Source organism: Phocoena sinus, chromosome 15 (genome assembly GCF_008692025.1).
Source record: "Phocoena sinus isolate mPhoSin1 chromosome 15, mPhoSin1.pri, whole genome shotgun sequence".
Lineage (NCBI taxonomy): Eukaryota > Metazoa > Chordata > Mammalia > Artiodactyla > Phocoenidae > Phocoena > Phocoena sinus.
In genome coordinates, this window is record NC_045777.1 from 64,450,499 (window position 1) to 64,473,192 (window position 22,694).

The 22,694-nt window shown below is 36.1% G+C and overlaps 1 protein-coding gene and 1 non-coding gene across 6 annotated transcripts in view; one reads left to right on the forward strand and one right to left on the reverse strand.

Annotated features, from left to right (window-relative positions):
• The window catches only part of SMG1 (SMG1 nonsense mediated mRNA decay associated PI3K related kinase), a 98,127-nt gene that overhangs the window by 51,509 nt on the left and 23,924 nt on the right, over window positions 1-22,694 (reverse strand). For 3 of the 5 annotated variants that reach the window (XM_032604113.1, XM_032604112.1, XM_032604114.1), the window contains 19 exons: window positions 21,209-21,372; window positions 20,533-20,688; window positions 18,537-18,673; window positions 17,006-17,064; window positions 15,798-16,011; window positions 13,108-13,233; window positions 12,640-12,712; window positions 11,460-11,557; window positions 10,032-10,205; window positions 7,987-8,211; window positions 6,346-6,447; window positions 5,422-5,691; window positions 3,733-3,863; window positions 3,069-3,230; window positions 2,511-2,629; window positions 1,730-1,817; window positions 1,538-1,639; window positions 1,003-1,143; window positions 209-408 (listed from right to left, as the gene is read on the reverse strand). In XM_032604113.1, coding sequence (XP_032460004.1) covers window positions 209-408; window positions 1,003-1,143; window positions 1,538-1,639; window positions 1,730-1,817; window positions 2,511-2,629; window positions 3,069-3,230; window positions 3,733-3,863; window positions 5,422-5,691; window positions 6,346-6,447; window positions 7,987-8,211; window positions 10,032-10,205; window positions 11,460-11,557; window positions 12,640-12,712; window positions 13,108-13,233; window positions 15,798-16,011; window positions 17,006-17,064; window positions 18,537-18,673; window positions 20,533-20,688; window positions 21,209-21,372 — 2,741 coding nt within the window. Of the gene's footprint in view, window positions 1-208; window positions 409-1,002; window positions 1,144-1,537; window positions 1,640-1,729; window positions 1,818-2,510; window positions 2,630-3,068; window positions 3,231-3,732; window positions 3,864-5,421; window positions 5,692-6,345; window positions 6,448-7,986; window positions 8,212-10,031; window positions 10,206-11,459; window positions 11,558-12,639; window positions 12,713-13,107; window positions 13,234-15,797; window positions 16,012-17,005; window positions 17,065-18,536; window positions 18,674-20,532; window positions 20,689-21,208; window positions 21,373-22,694 lie in introns of those variants that run through there. The other 2 variants (XM_032604115.1, XM_032604116.1) reach the window with 2 other exon arrangements.
• Window positions 13,592-13,700, forward strand: LOC116741083. The gene has a single exon (XR_004346053.1). It is a non-coding gene; the product is annotated as a U6 spliceosomal RNA (small nuclear RNA).

Below are 22,694 nucleotides of genomic sequence, written 5' to 3' on the forward strand. Positions count from 1 at the left end.
AAATTTGTGAACAAAAACACATACAACATGATTAATTAATAAAAGTTTATTCTCACAACATATCTAGAAGATTAACTGATAAAGTACTAAAGAAAAAAGTCGTATACTCTCAAATTTTTGCTTTAACAAGATAAGAAATCCATTATTTCTTAATGTAAGCTTGAAAGTATTTACATCACAAAGTTTGAAACAATGCAGAGTCAATTACCTTCAATTGTCTGGAAGGTATCCTGAGCTCTGCCCAGTGGGGTTCTCAACTTAGAAAGGACAGTGAACTGTGCTGCTTCCCAAATAGCCCACTGCCAAAGGACAGCATCTGTCTTTAGTAGATTGCGGGGAATTGTTGATTGGTCACGTTTATCCAGTCTCTGGCAGCTATAGAACAATCTTTCTAACCAATTGTCCTTCCTGGGAAAAGCAGTTTCATATTTAACAGACAATGATAACTTCATTAAAAAAAAAAAAAAAAGACAAAAACAAAAAACAAACTGCAAGGGAAATGGGAGTAGGGGACTACAATCTTCCCTACTTGAAAAAGGCAAACATGTAAAATTGGGAAGCATTATGTCCCCACCTCTCATTTTAAAGAGGTCTTTTAGAGTTGAAATAGGATGGGGTATGGTATAGACAGATTATTAGGGTAAAAGGCTCATGACAATTTGGCTATCAGGATAAAACATTCATTGCAACTAAAAATCTCCAGAATGCCTACGCCCCCAGGCCCCTCCGCAAAGCACTGATGACTAGGTCAGATCAGTTAATTGTCAACTACATTTCACCATCACTGTCAGTTGCAAAGCCCATTTTTATTTCTTCAGATGCCATCTTCAAAGCAATTCCTCCTACTACTGAAAACTTAAAACAACCCATTTGAGAAGAATATTACTTTCTACTCTGCCAGCCCTGACATATTTTCTCCTCAAAAACTGGGCACAGGGTTAAGACATTCATGTGTATTTAAATTACTTTTCCCAGATGAAAGAGTCAAAGAAATAATCTTACCCTGTTCTATGAGAGTTCCCATACAAAATAAAACTAATAACATCAGAGAAATCTTGTGGGTGGAATGTGTTACTTGGCGCTTTACTCATGTGACTTCTTAATGCTAAAGAAATTTCTTGAATTTCTGTGTGGTTGTTATTGCTGTCGACAGAAAATAAAGTCATTGTTATGCAAAATGTTTTCGTTAAAAAGTTAGTTCATACTGGAAATGAATCATTTCCCTGCCAACTAAATTTGAAAGTAAAAACTGATAAAATTAAGACTTAAAAAATACATACAGAAATGTTACAACTTTGAAATTTAAGGTTCTTAAAGCACCAAAATTGACCTAATTTAAAACTATAAAAGAATACAATTTAGTTTTATGAATAATAACTACTGAGAAACATATTTTGACATTATAAGTATTATTCTGTAGCAATTATCATCTCTTCAGTCACTGAGAAGTGCCATACAAGATGTGATATTAATTCACTAACAGGCAACTTGTCTTTTCCTGAACTAAACATTGTGGGATGTCTTTGCACCAACATACCTCAAGACAACATCTAAAGGAATTGACTTCAATAGCTTTCCAAATGCTTGTCGAATACGAGTTCCACTATGGACTAGTTGAACACGGCAAACATCAACACACCTACAAAAAAATGAAACAGATAATACAAGTGTGGAATATTTCCAAGGATCAAAAGGGCCAGGGTCAAAATATTGGATCTTTAATCCATACCTCTGTAAAAGATCGTCTGGTAAGGAAGAGGACAAAGCATGTAGACTGCTGCATGCTTGTAGACAGATATTCACATCTTCGACAAGAGCTATTAAAAATTTAAAGACACTTTCAGCTTGCCAGAAGAAATTATATGCCACTATGTCATAACTTTCTGAACCCATTCATTTCAATAAACAATGAGTGCCTACTATGGATGAGGGGCTGCTCCTGCCTGGAACCATCACTGGCAGTAACATTTGGGAAAATGATACTCAACAAAACCCACTCAGGGTGACTAGTCTTCACCCAAACCTTTCTCTGAAGGAAACTTTAAAAGTACATGGAATGTATAACAATCACATAAGCTTAAAAATGTGACAATCACTTAAAAACAACTTGTTTTTCACATATTAAGAATGGCAGGGGCTTCCCTGGTGGCGCAGTGGTTGAGAGTCCGCCTGCCGATGCAGGGGACGCGGGTTCGTGCCCCGGTCTGGGAGGATCCCACGTGCCGCGGAGCGGCTGGGCCCGTGAGCCATGGCCGCTGAGCCTGCGCGTCCGGAGCCTGTGCTCCGCAACGGGAGAGGCCACAACAGTGAGAGGCCCGCGTAACGCATAAAAAAAAAAAAAAAAAAAAAAAAAGAATGGCAAAAAAATTAAGACAGATTATGCATTTGTCATTAAAATGGGGATGATACATCTCCAGTCATGAAAAGCACTCAAGTGACTATCTTTCTGCCATTAACAAAGATCTATTTTAAGCACTGATTAACAAAATTAAATAATCTCAGATTCTTACTGTTGGCTAAAAGGCCTTTGCAAAATTTATGGAAAGATGGAAGAGAGAATAAAGGTGCGTATGTTTCAGACTTCCTCATTAAAACAGCCACTTCCAAAGCCCAGGTCATTAATAGTTTCCTGAAACACAAAATATACAGTTGATTTCACATTAAAAAAAATAGAAAAACACCTTGAAAAACCTATTCTTTTTACATTAGTTTTCTTTTGGTCTTTTAAATACCTCAAGCGATAAGAAACAAATATTAAAACTAGAGAAATTCCTTTGCCAAAACTGTCTTTTAAGAAAATCTCCCCAAACTAGCATAAATTGTAGCAAAAAATATTTTTAAATCTCTATAAATACATTCATCTATAAAATATTGCAGGAGGGGGAGGTTTTATGTAATTCTTTCAGGAAAGAACAAGAAATTCTAGATTAAATAATAAAACAAAAATTTAAAGTGTTTCATAATGAAGACGTTGCTCTACCCATTCAAATGACAGTCTTCATTTCTTTTTCTCAAATTATGAAGCCAAATTAACAAAAGTTAGAAACAATATTATAAGTATTAGTTACCTTGTGTCCTGGTTAAGATTATCTTTCTTAAGCAATATTCCCAGGAGATTTAATATAATTGAGAAATGTTTTTTTGTAGCTGTAGTTACAGTACTAATCACCGCTCCATCAAACAAGGATGGGGATGAGGAACTAAGACTGCTAGATATAAAGTGGTCATGCCTGGAAGACAAAAATTTGGATCATCTTTTCATCTCTCATGTTTAATAAAAAAGGCAATTCCAAAGTTAAGTCAATACACATTTTAAAAAATGTACTCTAGGGACTTCCTTGGTGGCACAGTGGTTAAGAATCCGCCTGCCAATGCAGGGGACATGGTTCGATCCCTGGTCGGGGAGGATCCCACATGCCACAGAGCAACTAAGCCCTTGCACCACAACTACTGAGCCTGCGCTCTAGAGCCCGCGAGCCACAACTACTGAGCCCGAGTGCCACAACTTCTGAAGCCCGTGCTCCGCAACAAGAGAAGCCACCGCAATGAGAAGCCCACTCACAACGAAGAGTAGCTCCCGCTCGCCACTAGAGAAAGCCCGCACACAGCAATGAGCCGAAAATAAATTTATAAAATAAAATAAACTTATAAAATAAATGTATACTCTAAAGGACCCATCTTCCCTTTTAAAAAAAATTTTTTTTTCTTAAGAAGTATATGTAAATACATTACCTGGTACAATGAGAATACAATGTGTAGAGCACTGCGTACTGAATGGCAGGGAAGTGAACAGCCAGGTCGCCATGCACAACCATCAGATTCTTACTAAGGAGTGCAAAGACAGTTGGAGACAGCGCCCACATCTGATGACATACAAAAGAAAGTAAACGTATGGCTCCTCCAAGACATACATGAGCATACAAAAAGTTTATCCTTCAAAATATGTCTACACATTTTTAAAAATTAAAATTGACAGATTTAAATTTGGAAACAAGCTAGTACACTAAACCTGGGATCAACAAATATTTCTTGTGAAGATGAGAGTAAATATCTCAGCCTTTGCAGGCCACATGACACCTCTGGTACAATGTCCAACTCCTCAACTCTGCCACTGCAGAGAGAAAAGTTACAGACAAAAAAACAGGAATAAAAGTGGCTATGTTCCAATAAAAATTCTTTACAGAAAGAGGTGACGTTTGGTGATGGCTGCACAATTCTGTGAGTATACTAAAAGTCACTGAATTGCATACTTTAAATGAGTATTATAATGTATGTGAATTATATCTCAATATTTTTTTAAGAAAGAAAAAAAAAAACACGTAGTGGGCTAGATTTGGTCCATGGACTGTAATTTGCTGATCCTTCGTCTAACCAAAGCCCTTGCACCCTTCAGTGTAGTAGATCGTATTTCCTCAGTTTTCCATGTACTTCAAATGGCAAGTTGCCCTGTCCAGTGAGGAAAAAAAGGCACACCCTGCCACTCTAAGCCTTTTCCATCCTTCCCTTTCTTTCCACTGCTAAGATACTCCTTTCCATCTGACTGCCCGGTCCCGACTCCCTCTCATTTCCAGAGTGCAGGATGTAAACCTCAAATCTGAGCACAATGTGAATTTCTCAACAACCAAATTTTAGAATGCAAAGAATGGAAGAGTCAAAAAAAAAAAAAAAAAAAAAAAAGAATGGAAGAGTCTACCGCAGCCTAGCAGTGAGGGAAAGAGCAGCTATGGAGGGACACCGGGCAGTCTGATCTAACAATATGGAAAGCATGCAAATATAAACATCAAATCTTGACTCTTCCCTCCCTTCTCTCTTAGACTACATTATCCCCTTAATAATATCCCATTACTTTTCATTATAAATCATGTTTTTCAATCCTGCAAGGTCCAATAGGAGGGAGGAATATACTAACCACAGCAATAATTATAAATGAAAAGCATGGTCACTTCAAATTTCTTACAGGAAATCTTTATTCTTTTTCCAAAAGAATATATGAATGTTCCTAGAGAAAAGTAGTTAGTCAAAAAATAAGGACCATATGGAAGCACTAACTCTAGTGGGAAGAAGGAAAAGAGTACCAGGGGAAGAAGGGGTTGCATATTAAAAGAACTATACAAACTTGTCCTGTGGAAAATGTTGACAATTTTTCTAAAAGCATGCTAGAGTAAATAGGAGAAAGCATTAAAATACATTTTGTAAAAAATAAAACAAATATAAAAACCTTATCAAGGAAAGCAAGAGCTAAACATAATGGCAAGAAAATATTCCTGTCAATTTTAATTATCCAAGCATGACCAAAATATGGCCGTTTGATCTATGTGATTCTGTAGACACACTGCCTTGATAGGTAAATGAAATATGTAAACATGCAATAAGAAGAGGCTGAAATGGGATAAAACAAAGACATTACAAGTAAATACTCACCCCAATCAGTGAGTTTTTAGCATTTCCAATTGTAGTCAGAGCACTGAGGTCAAATATAACTACAAATTTTGCATTGTCTACATTGAATACATGATTCTTAAAAGCCTCATGTTTTATTTCGGAACAGGCATCAGGAAGTTGTAGACTATGTAACAGGTTGTTTAGGGCACAAGTCATTTCTCCCAAAATTAATTTATAGGCAGTCTCCAGAACAGGAATATTCTTCAGGCTGAGCACTGCTTGATAAACAGCATGGGCTACAGCAACAACCTTAAAACAAGAATTCAGGAAAGTGATAATTAAATGGAAAGTATATTACTATCTGCATAATGGTGATGATGCACATCAGTTTAAGACGGATAAATTTACTGTCCAAAACACCAAAGACCTTAATTTTTAAAAAAGCAATTTAGGAAACCTACATAGTATCAGTAAGCATTTTAAAATCTATAAAGCTTTATTTAAAAAAGGGTCCTCTAAATTAAAAATGAAAATGTGAAATTTCTTAAAAGTCCTTTTTTTTTTTCAAGCCAGTATCAAAACACACACAAATAGCATTTTATTAAGATAGGTTTTCCTACATCTACTTAGAAAGTCTATAGTGAAAAAAAAAAAAAAAAAAAAAAAGAAAGTCTATAGTGGCTTTGACTGGGAGTCAGTTAAGAAGCTAACAATGAAGTATTATTTACAACATACACGTCACATTTTAATAAGACAAATTTAATAAAATCTGAAAAAACTATCTGCATATCACTCATCAAAGTATACAGTATGAAAATCAAATATTAAGTGAATCATTATAATTTCTATATTCTAAATCAAATATTTATCATTTCGATTTCATTTATGTAGCCTACTAAGGAACAGGAGTCAAACTCTTCAATGACCTAAGTTGATCAAAAGTCTGATCAATGAATCACTCACCTCTTTTTCTTTATGATAACGCAAAAATAGTAGTTTAGATGATGGTATAAATAGTTTTTCTACAAATGATGATGGCAGTTTTGTATTTATCTGTTCAACAATCTAAAAGAATAAAATAAGAAATGAGCTATCAATTCACAAAAGAACATGGAGGAATCTTAAATGCGTATTTCTAAGGGAAAAAAAAAAACAATATGAAAAGGCTGCATACTGTATGATTCTAACTATAAGACACTCTGGAAAAGGCAAAACTATAGGGGCTTCCCTGGTGGCGCAGTGGTTAAGAATCCACCTGCCAATGCAGGGGACGTGGGTTCGAGCCCTGGTCCGGGAAGATGCCGCCGAGCAACTAAGCCCGTGCGCCACAACTACTGAGCCTGCACTCTAGAGCCCACGAGTCACAACTATTGAGCCCACGTGCTACAACTACTGAAGCCCGCGTGCCTAGAGTCCATGCTCCACAACAAGACAAGCCACCACAATGAGAAGCCCGCGCACAGCAACGAAGTGCAGCCAAAAATAAATAAATTCAAACAAACAAACAAAAACTATAGAGACAGTAAAAAGATCAGTGGTTGCCAGCCAGAAGAGGGGAGAGAATAGGTGGAACACAAGGGATTTTGGGGGCACTGAAACCCTTCTGCATGATACTGTAATGGTGAATACATGGCATTATACATTTGTCAAACCCATAGAATGTACAATACAGAGAGTGAACCCTAAAGTAAACTATGGACTTTAATTAATAATGATGTCTCAATTTGGCTCATCAGTTGTAATAAAAGTACCACACTAAAACTAAAGATATTAGTAATAGAGGAAAACTATTGGGGGAAGAGGTTATATGGGAACTTTGTACATTCTGCTTAATTTTTCTGTAAATCTAAAAACTGCCCTGAAAAATAATCTATTAAAGAAAAAAGTAATATATCTAAGCTATATGTTTAGGCCTTAACATTGTGACATTAAAATGTTTAGATACCGAAATAGTATACATGTATTTACACTTAAACATGGTTTTTTTTTCACATTGGCAAAGGGAAGTGTAACTATGGCAGAAATGTTTAGCAGAATGTCATCTAGAATTTGCTTTGAAATAATCCAGTTGGGGATGCAGGGATGGCAAGGAGGAGGCAGAGTGTAGGAGGCCTAGATGAAACCAGATGGGCCATGTGCTTCTAATTATAGAAACTGAGTATTAAGTATGCAGAGATTCATTATACTACTCTACTTTTTTTTAATATACTTCAAAAGGTCCATAATAAAAGGCGGAGAGAGGGGGGATATTTATGATTAAGAAAATAATAAGAACTATCAAAGAAGTTTTCATGTTTCAGAAACAAAACATAACAGGGTCTTTCAAAATAGCTATCAAGTACCTTCTCTACACAGTATTTATCAGGAGTGCTAGATAGTCTCATGTGAAGGATGATATTTCATCCAAAAAAAAAAGTACAGCTACACTGAGATGAGCTCTCAAATACTAAAAGTACACAGACACTAGAGCAAAAACAAACTAGATTATATAGATAAGACTAATTAATGCAAAAAAACACAAACAAACAAGGGCTTAACGTCTTCCGCATCAATTTAAATTTAAGGGCCTGAATAAACGTATTAAACAAAAAAGAATTCACATACCAATGTGAGTAAATTCAAGACTGAGATGATATAATCTGTACCACAAGTCCGGCAATTCTCCAGTTGATCTAATCCATATGTAATAACCATGTCACAATGTATAGTCATGCTAGGATCCAAGCTGCCGAGCAAAACACCAACACACTCATTAGCAGCTGTCAACACAGCCTCAGAAAAAAACACCTGGTTTGCAGCCGTCACACATCTCATTACTCTGTACAGAACCTGCAATGGGGAAAACAAGCAGCTTTAAAAAAAACTCATATTCTTCCACAGAGCAAGAAATATTTTCTATTTAATGCAGTTTCTATTGAAAATTAACTGCCTGCCTTGTCAGTAGTCTCTTAATATTCTAGTTCTCAGTGGCTGAATAATAATAAGGGTATCTCTGGTACAACACACAAAAAGGATATTGCCTAAGTATTCTAAAGTACTATTGTGAGAGGAATGGAATTTGCCATACTCTATTTCCCTTATACCCAATTCCTATCCCCCCACCAAAGTCACTAAATGGTTGAAGTTCAGAATCTTCATAATAATCATGAAATATACCAGAACTTAGAACAGTAACAGTATTAACAACATGGCAATAACCTGCCGTGAGAATAACTTTCCGTAATCTAGCACTTGGACTTTTAATCAATCTTTTAAAACTAAATATCCATGATGGTTTTAGCTTATGAAAGTTCATGTACTGATGGTCTCTATGTAAAGATAAATATAAATATTCTCATTCATAACATATAATACCTATTTGAGAATTATGAAAATCTTATCATTTCCAGCCCCAAAAAACCCCAGTAAACTATAGTAGTCAATGTACTACATTTCTAATAAAACTAACTTAGGAAAAAACAAGTACAGAAAAACAGACACAGAAAAGATTGATACAGAAAAATATTTCTCAAATTTTTCTGTAATATTCAACAACCACTACATACAGGGTTTTTTTGTAAACCTGCATATAGATTTAAAAGGCCTAAAAGACCATTTTTGGCAAAAACCTAAAAGACCTTCATAAAAGAGTACATTTAATATAGAACTATCCTGGAAAATGATACATTCCTGTCCTTTTGTTTTACATACATAAATAAATAGATATAATAAACTGCTTTTATTTCAACACTGACAAAGTCATCAACCACCCATCTTTTAGACAGTAAAAATAAAAATATTAAACTACTTGGATCAGTTTCAAAATATTAACATGCTGGTTTTAATTATCTTCAGGACATTTCTGCTCAAATACACAATTAACTTACCAAGAATTACATATATAATGCCCTATTTTATCTAGCAAAGTGTTCAACGAAAGTAAATGCTCATAAAAGCTAGAATTTTACACTAGCAGTAAAATTTTAATCATTTAGGTTAAATCTTTTATGACTATCACACAGGTTTCTTCTCCCTTCTTATTCAAGCAGAATATAATGATGGGGGTTCATTTCTCACATTCATTACACTGAACCACTCATCACTGGACTGTAATACAGTGCAGCTGATGTCTGGGGCTGCTGAAATGTGGCAATCTAGCTACTTCTTATAATTGGTCTCAGGCTATTACATAGTTTAAGTTCTTATATCTTTATATCCTTTGATGTCAGGCTATCAAGTTGTTTCATCCTGTCATGCTTAGAGAAAATTACTTTTCGAGGCCTTCTCTGTTAAGAGTTATTCTTAGTATGTTGAAAAACTAAAAGGAGACACAATAATTTTAAAGCAAAACTCAGTATTATTAAAAAACTAAAGAATAAGATTTTAAAATTCATATTAAAAACAAGAATAAATGAACCTACAGAGAATCTCCTAAAAGAAAAGTTCATAGGCATTTAAAAATTCAGAGTGGACTTTTTTTCATCAGGTTGGGGGGTGAGGGGAGTGAGATATAGAATTCCCTACTTTTCTGGCCATTTAAGAAAGTGGTCAGACACCTACACACATGCTAAACAAATGAGGGATTAATAACAAAGCTCACTAGATAAACAGAAGCATTTAAAAGAAAAGGCAATTTTTGCTGAATGATACTAAAGACTACTAAAACTTACATCTGTTACGTATGCCTCAGTAATTGGAGGACCCCGAATTGGGCTGAAACGTTCCCCAATGCTCCTCACCACAGTACTGAATACCCGGAGAAGCGCTGCCAACTTTGGTAAGGACACGGATGGAGGTGGAACATCTTCATCCACTGACTCCCCAGAGGCCACATGGCTGAGGTCCTACATGTGAATTCAACAGCATTCTTATTTAAGTAAAACATCGTTTAAAAAACAGAAAACAACTCCCAATTTTTAAATTTTTATAATACATTTTTACAAATAAGGAGGAATTTTGGCTTATGAGAAAAGGAAACATGAATCTAAGTATAAAAGTAGATTTTGCTTCTCTAATTATTTAAATAAGCAAATATTAACCTCAACAGATTCTTTGAGCCACTCAAGTCAACAGTATACTAAGCCAATATTATTCACATGAAGAGCAAGGGGGGTTGGGGGAGTTTAGAGGAGGTTGGTTTAAAAAATTATAAGACCTTAGAAGACCTAGCCTACAGATTTATAAGCTAGCTGAGGAAATTAGACATACTCAAAGGAAAAGATTAGCAAAAAATGGGGTACTACAACCAACATATACCTACACATAATTAAGCACCAAAATAATCAAAGAGAATTCAATCTTAGGGATAGCAAAGGGAAGTCTCTACAAACTAGAATGGGTGGCTTATCAGAAGCAGATCAGCTTTAAAGGTGTGCTAGGAACCAAGACATCCTAGGCAAAGGGGTAAAGAAACATGGGGAAGCAAAATATTCCCTCACTTTTCTCTGAAAGGGAGCAGATAGATTGGTACAGTTAAAAGTAGTGAAGTAACTGTTTGCTAGAAGTAGCAAAAGTATAAAGAAAAGATGAAGCTAAATCTTCATGGAAGCCTTGACCACCAAACAAGAATCTTGGTAATTACCAACTGAGTAGGGAAGAAACACTAAGATGGCAGGTTTAAGTCAGGACAGTGGCCAGGAAATCCAAGAACCAATAATAGACACTTCAACAGTAGTATTAAAGGTTCCATACTCAAAGGTGGCTGAAGCCAAGCCTTGTCCTCCGAAGCATGATCCAAGATTGCCAATAGAAGTAAGAGAAAAAAGCCTTTAGGGGCTTTTATACAATATCAATTCACCTTTTTCATAACAAAAAATAAGAAACAACTGAAGAAAATGTCTTCAGGAAACTACCAGCCACCAAGATTATTTCAAGCTTTGGGAAATTAGGCCTGCAATTTTTCTATCTTTCTGGTAATTCTGCTGGCAACTTAAAAACATCTAAAAATAATTAAAATATGGCAATGGTCTCATAATTTTTGCTTAAATGTCAGGTGATCTGAATTGTTTTAAAATAAATCTAGCACTGCTTTAGATTTTTGTTTTTGCTCTTTTCTTACCTGAAATTTTAGGAAATAACTTCATTTTTTATATACTCACCTCAGCATATGCCTCCATGTCCTCTAGAAACTGACCAAGAAGAGTGGTAGAAAATGCAAGATCAGCTACCCAGAATGGCTCCAAACTCTGCAACCACCCTAGGAATCATACAAGAAATTTTGGAAGAGTAGAAAAAAATTTTAAGTCCAAGTTAAAAAAATATTTAAGAGAATTCTTTTAAAAGGTATCTGGTTTTCAAGTTGCCCACTCTTGAAACATGCCCTATATCATAAAATTAGGACTGTAAACTGTTTTTTGTTTGTTTGGGGCCGTGCTGCGTGCTTCGCGGCTTGCGGGATATTATTTTCCCGACCAGGAACTGAACCCGGGCCCCCGCAATGGAAGCACATAGTCCTACGCACTGGACCACCAGGGAATTCCCTGTAAACCATTTAATATACTAATGATTAACCACTACCTCTTTTAACGCTACAGAAATGAAAATTCTCCAGAAATTAAAATATAATCTCATGTCCTTTTTTTTAATAAGTAGATTCAGTACCCATACTGTCACTACACACAGGACTTAGACTAAAATGTGCCAATCTATGGCCACCTTGGCTTTCTTCTCCAGGGCCACACGTGGTCACCAAAAGTGTACACTCATCCCCCCAGGGGAAATGGGACCACTTGCCAGTGGAATTGAGAGAACTACTCTCACCTGTATATCTTAATTTCAGAAGTTTATTTCACCAAATAAGCTATGAGAAACTACAGCACCTGGAACAAGTTGAAATGTCCAAGTGAGTCATATCAGTCATTCATTTAACACGGAAAAAAAATTTTTTCTTTATCATTTATGACAATCCTCCAAATTAATCCATTTGTTTAATCAACAGAAAAACAATAAATCAAGAATATCCAGGATCTTCCTTTCTACCCTTCAGGGTACTGCTACTGTGGTATCTCCTACCAGCACACGCAGCAAATGACTTGAGATAAAGTCCTTACTCACAGGTGCAACACTACAATCTGTATTTACTCTCCCTACCTACTACAAAAGTACACATTTTTCCTTTTAAAAGATAAATTTAGCTAACAAGTAATCTTCACCAAAATATCCTCTGAAGCAATTATTTTTCTTGCATTATCAAAAAAAGCAGTGTTAACAGCTGGTCTTTGAGAAACAAACACTCCTTCCCACAATATTTAAATGACTGGTATATGCTGAATGACTCACCAGACACCTGCTGTGTAAGCGAAGGTTTCTGAGTATGATCTATATGCCATCCGACTAATATGTCAACTGTATCCTGGATGGAGACAGAGAAGGGGACTAATCATTTTAAGGTCTTATTGCTATTCCAACCTGTGGAACATTTCAGAGTAAGAGAACCTAGAACATCTTATGTCCCACCTTCTTGACATTATACATTAAAGCGGGGTTGGGAGGGGCAGGGCAGGAGAATAATGGAACTTTCTTTATGACACTGATGAAATATTTCTTTAAGTATGTTAAGGTATTAGTGTTAGCAAGTACAGATAGTATTTTTTATAAAACTACATTATTGCATCATTCAATCCTGGACCTTAAAACCAATTATACTCAAAGGAGCAGAAACTTTGTTTTCTATCTAATTCCCCAGGTCCTCATACATGCAGTCAATCCCTTACCCCATCATCTGGAAAGAGGGGGCAGGGAACTCACCCTAAAATTAGTGCTGAAAATATGAGGGTAACATCGAGCTACCAAAAGAATGCACTTAACACATTTGCAAAGTAATTCTGGTGTATCCACATTTTCAAGAATGGACTGCAGGCTGGTCATTACAAGCTAAAAAATAAAAGTTACAAACCATGAACATTTAATAAAATAGGGAGAAAACAAGCAAATTAGGTTCATTATTTAATAGTGACTATAGCCAAAACTGACTATATCAAAGAAAATAAATTCTATAGTTTTAGTTCCCAAAAAAGTTGAAAACATTTCAATCCACTGTTTTCCCCTCATTTAACATCTGTTAACATTATTCCTAAGTAACATGTTTACATTGCTCCTAAGTGCTATCTTCAAAACCATGGGTGTGATTAAAATTTCAAGTAGAAAAACTAAGATGTGCTTGGGAAACTTGTCTTTAAAGTACCAGAATAATTTTCCAATTCAAAACATAGAGCAGATGTTGTACGACTTATACTTTAAGATATTAGTACTTGCTTCAAATTGGAATGATTTAAAGAAGGTTAGCATGGCCCCAACACAAGAATGACACACAGGCTCATGTTACCACTATATATATTTTTGAAATAAATATATGGCATACTACCTATAGAATATTTTGCAGCTAAAATTATTTTTGTTAAAATCAATTTTTTCCCCAAAAGGAAAGTTCTTCTCTACAAAAGAATGATGTTATAAGTATAGAAGAAATGCTACAATTAGAAAACCACCATTTTGCAACAGCCAATGCTATAATCTATACAATGCACAGAATATGAATGAATGCTAAAATCAAGTGAAATATTGTGAAAAAACCAGGATATTCAGGAGGTCTCACAGTATCATGCCCACATTTACTCACTAATTACAAAGGGAGAAAAATAAGCCTTCACAATGGAAAGATCTGGTTGGTCATCACCTTAACCAAGTGATGAAACTCTTTAAGAGTTACGTGAACCTGAAGTTATATGCCTGCTAGTGTGATACAACACTAAGTATGAACCCATAAAGTATTCGTGACCAAAATATTTGAACTGAATCTAAACAGGAAGGAATAATCAGACAAGCCCAAAACATAGAACATTCTACAAAATAAGGGGGACAAAAAAGGGAGCAGAGAATTGTTCTACTTAAGAGGTTAAAGAGGCACACCACCATCTTCAAGAGATTAAAGATTCATCAATACATGAACCCTGATGGGATCCTGGGTTAAGACAAAAGTTATAGACATCTTAGTGAGCTGCAAAATTTGAACATGGATTGTCTTATGTGACAAAATTAATTTTCTTAGGTATGATTATAATGTTAATATGAGATTAGCCTTAACCTTAGGAGAGGCATGCTGAAGTATCACAGCATAAACCATCATGATGTGTGGAATTTATTTTCAAATAGTTCAACAAAAAATCGTCTCTGTGTGTGTCTGTGTCTGTGTGTGTGTAGAAACAAAACAACTGCAGCAAAATGTTAATAAGTAACAGATCTAGGTAAAAGATATATGGGTGTTTAATGTACCAGCCCATCTGTTTTCCTGTGGATTTAAAATTTTTCAAAATAAATACTTGGGGAAATGTTCATATTATGAAAACTGTATGCAGAATAAGCCAAATTTGGTGTTATGCTGGTTAGTTACAAATTATTTTCTGCATCTTTTCCAAAATTTTGTCACAACCTCTATAATCAAATAAAAATAAAAATTTTAAAGACAGAATAGATTTCTCATGTTTTTTAAAATTAACCAAAATAAAACATACCATGAATTGTTTAATAAAAAAAGCAAATTAAATAAAGATATCAAATATTCTAAAGACACCACATCCTAAATTTTTAAAAACACTAGCTCAACAAAAATTTAATTACTTATAAGTTTGCTCAAAATTAAATTGGGAATGATCTTTTAATAATTCAGATACAGGGACTTCCCTAGTGGTGCAGTGGTTAAGAATCCACCTGCCAATGCAGGGAACACAGGTTTGATCCGTGATTCAGGAAGATCCCACGTGCCGCAGAACAACTAAGCCCATGCGCCACAACTACTGAGCCTGCGCTCTAGAGCCCACGCACCCCCCACAAACCACAACTACTGAAGCCCGCGCACCTAGAGCCAGTGCTCCTCAACAAGAGAAGCCACTGCAATGAGAAGCCCGCGCACCGCAACAAAGAGTAGCCCCAGCTCACCGCAGCTAGAGAAAGCCCGCGTGCAGCAACGAAGACCCAACACAGCCAAAAAAATAATAATAGTAATTCAGACACACAATTATTTATTTTATATCACTAGGAATAAGAATTTTTGACATATTATCAAAACTTTAGGCCCAAAAAAAGTTGTGGTGTTTAGTTTTTATCTCCCTCAAAAAATGTGAAGCCCCCTTCTACGTGGCTTTCCTCATGGAGCTTCTATTTTCAAATCTGTAAATGATTCTAGTACTACGCAAATTCAAAAGAAAGCTTCTAAAAAGCAAAAAGACAAAATTTTTAAAATAACTTACTTTAAATCTACCTTCAGTGTGTATCATTTACTCTAATTCAGAAACACGAGTTTTATTTACATCATATATCAATCAGTATATAACCCCTATTCTAAGTTTCCTTTCTTCAAGCTCCCCTTCAAGGATGTGTGTTAAGGACAACTTTCTTCCCAAGCACATCATCATTCCCCCCAACCCTCCAGAAATTCTTACCTGCATTATGGATGAAAAGGCTTTCTTTTCTCCTACAGTCTCTAGTGCTTTGTAGGTGGCACATAAGTAGAGGAGTTTAACTTCATCTTTTGCAGATGAGCTAAATTTGCTAAAAATCCATTTGAAGATCTTCTCAGCCTCATAGCTCAGAGAAGCACAAAGAAGGCCAAGACAGCAAGCTCCCTCCTGTCTCAACTCCTGAAGCAATTTGCTACTGTGTTTATTTTAATGCAAACAAAACAAAATACACAAAAAGCTTAAGCTTTCAAAGATGACAAGAATGACACATCTTACAACAGAATGTCTTAAATGATTTTATAATTTTTATTCAAACTACACAAAAGGTTGAAATTTTATCCACTTTAAATATTCTCTCTATTCTGTCTCCTGCAATGCCAAAAGTACCTTTGTTAAGACTTTAGATTTTCTTTTATAGAATCAATTATTTACAAACAGTAAGGAAAGGCTTAGAAATACTAAAATTCAGACTTCAAATTCCATCTCAAACTACATTAACTGATTTGCAGAAAAGGACAGCAACAAGTGATCAGATAAAACACACTATATAATTATATACTTGGTAATATTCAATATGTAAGGACTATAAAATAGGAAATGGTAATAGTTAAATACAGTAAACTTAAAGGACAACACTGATTTAAGTATTATATTAATGAGAAACTATATAAAATAAAACCATCAAAAAGCAGTAAGGTTTGTGATCTGCTGAGATGAGTTTTGGATGCTTTCCAACACTGCAATTCTTTGGGAATCACCATATGAAGAAATGACTGCACACCTTTGGAGAACCCCAGTAGCCTCAGAAGATAGATGGCCTGAATCCACTGTTGCCCAAAGAAGGAGGCTCCCTTTCACCTCTACTCTCTAAGCAGTTTCCAAATGCTCTAGTTTACAGAAGTTAATTGCATTCTTTCACACTTGCATTAAGCATTTATGTCATTCTACAAGTCAATGCTCAATTATTCAGTCATGTTGACAAATTAAGAAAAAAGAATGGCTCTCCCTTTCAAGTGGATTCGTTTGTATTCAGTGGTAATTACTGTTTAAATACTTTTACACAAATAAAAATGACAAGAGAACCCAGTTAAACATTAAGTAGATGTTCATAAATGAAGCCAATGGGTTTATCTTCTTGTACACTTTTTAATAGTTTCTAAAAATATATTTTAGTCTTTTTAATTACTTACCTTTCATTAAGCACATCATGTACAGCAACCAAGATATTATCCAATTGTTTAACTAGTACCTTAAAAAAAAAACACATTAATAAAAACTTCAGATTCCTATACTTTTAAGAATAACACTGTGTACTTTTTTTTTTTTTAACTTGTGTTTCCCTCCAAATTATAACTGGACCACACCTTACTTTTCTTATTATTCCCAGGTCCCAATTGTGTCGTAAGTTTCCTTTCAGACTCTGAAAGAAATTTACCCATAAGAAATATACAGCCGTGATCATCAATGGGGGGGAAAAAAAAACTTTAAAAGCTTGTTTCATTTACTCTGAAATGCATTTTTAAAACAAAAGATGGACTGATGGATAGAGGAAGAGGTAGAGAGATATATGATAAAGTCATTCGATAAAGTGTTAATGACAGAGCTTAGACACTATGATATTCACTGTAAAATTCTCTCAATTTGCTGTGTATTTGAAATTTTTCATAATAAAATGGGGAGGAGGGTTGGAGGAAGCTTGCTTTGAACCAAATGTTATTTGACTCACTATACCATTTCATTAATTTTCTCCGGTTCTATATCAAGTTCTTTTTTAAATTATTTATTTATTTATGGCTGTGTTGGGACTTTGTTGCTGTGTGCAGGCTTTCTCTAGTTGCGGCAAGCGGGGGCTACTCTTCTTTGCTGTGTGCGGGTTTCTCATTGTGGTGGCTTCTCCTGTTGCGAAGTACGGGCTCTAGGCACTCGGGCTTCAGCAGTTCTGGCACGCGGGCTCAGTAGTTGTGGCTCGGAGGCTCTAGAGCGCAGGCTCAGTAGCTGTGGCGCATGGGCTTAGTTGCTCCACGACATGTGGGATGTTCCCAGACCAGGGCTCGAATCCATGTCCCCTGCATTGGCAGGCAGATTCTTAACCACTGCCACCAGGGAAGCCCTATAGCAAGTTCTTAATTTAACATTAGGAGACTTACTTGGAGGGTAAAGAAATCTGTAACTGCTCCTGTATTTTATTTTTTTTGTTGGCCGGGCCACACGGCTTGTGGAATCTCAGCTCCCTGACCAGGGATTGAACCCGGGCCACAGCAGTGAAAGCCCGGAATCCTAACCACTAGGCAACCAGGGAACTCCCTCCTGTACTTTACTCTTTAAAGTGTTTTTCCATTTATTTAGCCCAGGCCACCAAACTTACCCATGAACAAAATATGTACCTCCTACCCCAATTTCACATACGAAAAACAGAGATATTCTGTCCTGGAACACAGAAAAAAAATTCCAAGGACAACAGAATAAATGTGTAAAAGGTCAAAAGCACTTTACAGCAGAAGGAACCAATGTGGATCTAACATTTGTATAGATAAATTATACATTAGGGGCATTAAGTTCTAGACCATCATAATACAGGCCAAATCAATCTGGAATAAGGAATCCCTATTATTTTTCCTTGGAAGCAAAACTTTTCCCTTCTTAAAACCACTCTAGGTAACATTATCTACTGAACTATGGAAAAATGAAACTTATCAACATTTCCAAACATACTATACTGACCAGCTTATTTTCTGGTTGCTGAATAAATTCTTTCAACTGCTTTACAGTAGCCAGTCTTCGGTCTCTGTCGTCTTCCCGGGTGATCCTCCGAAGAAGATTCGACAGTCGAGACTCATCAGAATAAGACATCGATCGCTCTGTGAATATAAACATTGAGTATGAATCAGCACAGAAACTTTACAGCCCAAATATTTTAAAGTATATTAAAAATCACAGTCCACCAGACAATAAAAGCTCAATGAATGTAGGTCCTTTAACACTTCTGTTCATTACTATAAACCCAGCCCCAGCAGACTGCGGGCACACAGCAGACCCTCAAAAAGGATACACAAACACCTCATTCCAGAGGACCAACTGACAGAGAAAAAGGAAAGGCTTAGAAATTATTCTCTTCGAATCTGTTCCAAACTGTTTTCAACATCTAGGTAAAGAGCATAGGTAAGAAACTTCAACAGGTTAGGGATAAAGTCTCTATCAGGCAGAAACAGGATACATGCTTCTATTTCTCACCTAGGTCTCCCACTGGAGGGGAGCCTCTTGTTCACATCATCATCATTTTCCTAGGACAAAGTTTTGGTGAATGGCAATCACATATTCAGTTCAACAAATGTCTAATTACCACCTGCCATGTGCAAGTATGCTGCCACAAGGAAAGTGGCAAATCAAAACTTTTCTTCCCTTTTTTAATGACAAGAACAAGAAGGAGTACTCAAAATGCTGAACACTACTAATAAAGATGGCTTTAAGTACTAAATTTTTCTTTTTAAATTTTCAGCTGCACAATTTATCATCATTAACCGAGGTACATTAACACAAACCACATTAAAGGGTCTGACAGTTTCATTTCTAATGAATGAAAGGAAAATAGATAATAAAAGAAATTACAACATCTGAGAGAAGGAATAAGATTTTTAAAAATCCCTAGCCTATTTTCAGTAAGGATGACTGCTAAAAATGTATTTAGGTTACTAGTCAGGAAATCTAGGCTCTATTTACAATTCTGCCCCTAGCAAACTGCATAACTCTGAGCTTGCAAGGGGGATCTAAACTAAATAAGCTTTAGAGTCACTTTCTAACTCTATCATACCTAAATCTAAGACTTCAAACACTGGTGGTTTTTTTCTTTTTTTGGCCGCACCACTCGGCATGCAGGATCTTAGTTCCCTGGTCAGGGATTGAACCCGTGCCCCCTGCAATGAAAGCGCAGAGTCCCAACCACTTGACCACGAAGGAAGTCCCTTCAAACACTTTTATGAGACAGTATAGGCTTTGACTAGTCATTCCACTTTAGAAAATTTATCGAAATTTTTTTAAAACTGCATTTTTTTAAAACTGCAAAAAACTATAAACACAAAGATGTTCACCAAGATACACACAACACACACACACAAAGCCCTCACTGGGAAAAAATGGTCATAAACTTAATGTCCAAAGAGTAATTATATCCAACAAAGTGTATAAATCAGAAATCTTGATTTCTTAAGCAGCTTTACCAATACAATAAATTTCTCTTTTAGAAAAAAAAAAAGATCGTTACCTTTAATCCTATGAATTTTCGAGACACTTTACCTATAGAGTGAGGCTTCTGTTATAAAGCAAGAAGCAGTAACTGTGTATTTAACTTTAGAAAAGGGCCCAGTCCATGTACACCCCTACCCTCACCTTAGAGTTCAAGGACTTGCTGCAGTTAAAAGAGTCCACTATACATTCAGTATCCACTATAATCAGGAAAATCCTTTCTTTAAAATCTTACCCAGTCTTCTAATCTTATTTTAAGAGAAATCTCCTTTAAAAAGTATTAAAAACCTTCTTGTGGTAATTCATGGTAGGGAACAGTTCACAGGAAAAGGAATGCAAACAATTATCACCTGCACATGTTTCTCAACTCAGTAAGCCAACCAACTCACACAGGTGCAAGGCACTGGTACAGGAAGAGGCATTTAGGAGATGTCTCAGCAGAGGCTGGTGTGATTGTCCCCAGTTTACCCAGCCTTACCCTGTGATTTCCTCATGTCTTTGATGGCTAACGCACGACTGCCATGCTGAATACTGGTGAACTCAGGGCTGGTCACATTGTTAACCCTCAGCTCTTGCCCCAACGACTTCCGACCATAAGTATTTTCCCCAGATCCTCCATTGACACTGTAGCCACCTAAAAACAGCAACATTTACATTATTTCAATAGGGCTCTTTGTTTCACTCAATTCCTGATAGTTCAGGTTCTTCTGACCCAATCTGCCGTTCAACCAGCCTTGGCTTCTACTCTTTCCCTGCGATGCATGCATTGATTTCATTTTGTTATCTTCAGTGGAAGATAAGAAGAGAAATGGAAACTAAATTAACTCAGATTTTGCACTTTAAAACTTTTCAGAAGTCTAGAGGAGAGACAGTAGTCAGGAAAGCCTTAGTGATAATATTGCATTTTGGGGGCAAGGAAACTGCATTTATGTATTGCGTGTGTGAAAAGTACATTTAAATATTTTTTTAATTAAGGGGGTAAACTTAAGAAGTTTCAAGAACAGCACTGTGTGTAATATTTATATTTTAAACATATTAGAAGAGAGAGGTGAGGGAGCGAGAGACAGGCAAGGAGGAAGAAAGGGAGAGGCAGCTAGGTTAAAAAAAACAAACGCACAAAAAACATGCCTCTAGCAGCAAGGAAATATATATACCCTTTTCGTCATTCTGTATGTCAGTGTGGATTCTGGTATCATCGTGCCTTTGCCGAGACACCACAGCTGAATTTGAAGGTTGCAGTCCATAAGAGGAAGACCCACCCCTATCTCTGGATGAAGAATATTTTAAATTATCTGGGTCGGCTGATGCACTATCAGTTCTGCAAAGAGAGAAGAGTATAAGGTTACAACTTTAAACAAACATTTTGATAACCCAAATCATCAATCTTTCTTTCATACATGCCTCTCTCTTCTCATTACTATTATACATAAGCACTCCAATGTGTAATAAGAAGTCTTTCAACTGGGAAGGGATTGTCAATGGATGAAATACCAGCTTTTCAGCCCCTCCTGCTATCTAAACACCCATACAGAAATATAAATAACTACCAGGACTAGGGTGGCCAATGCAAAACTTAACAGGTTTTAGCACTGAAAGTTCCATGTCTTAAGTACTCCCTCAGTCCCAGGCAAACTGAGACAGTTGGTCACCCTGGTCCCAGGATTCTTTTCACATGACTTGATAAAAGGAATAGTTCTTCCTAAATCTCCTCCTCCCAGAAGAGGGTTTTAACCAGTGGAAAAATTACAATCTTCCCAGTCATAAAAATAAAAAAACACTGGCAACATATCAGGCAGGGGCAATGTGTTACCAAATTATTTTTAAAGTACTGCCTCATGGCAATGTGGCTCTCTCCTTCTCTCACCTCAATTTGTAACTTGACTATTTGGTGGGAAAATAAATTATAGAATGAAATTTGAAAGCAAGCTCAATAGGATATTAGGAAAGAACACATTAGCTGCAAAGATTGTTTTAATGTATGGCAATACTGAGGACTTCACTGAAGATTCCTCATATAAAGAATATCTATTAAAATTATAAAAAGTGAGGAAAATAAAAGCAAGGTGTCAGGAATCCAATAAAGCTGAAGGTTGCAGTCCATAATCTATTTAAAATTCAAGTACCCGCCTAGAATAATCCGAGATGCCTGATATTAACAAGCTGCTCAGCCCCAGGATAAAATTAGTACCCTTATCTAAGGATCATCTCTATGCCTCAATGTCCCCATCAGTAAAATAGGGAGCTAAACTTTATAATTTCTCATGAGCCTTATTCTTCCATCAACCATAAGGTATCAAGAAATAAGAAAACACTAACTACCCTATGGCAGTATATGAAAAATACCAAGAAAAAAGTTCCTCTGCTATTTATATTTCTTCTGAGAGGAACAATCTTCTGGAAAAAAAATCACTTTTATGATACTTACTAAAACACCTGCTGCACCCATAATTATCTGGAAAAGTTAAGGACACTGGCAAGAGCAGAAACTGAGCTATTCCTCAACCCCCATGGCCCTCCCCTATGTGTAAAAAAAAGTGTCTGTGTATTTCATTTCGAGTTTATCATCCTTTCGTTGCCCCCCCAAGAACACTAAATATGAAAAGGTGCATAGGCTCAGACACCCTGATCTGTACCTACTGC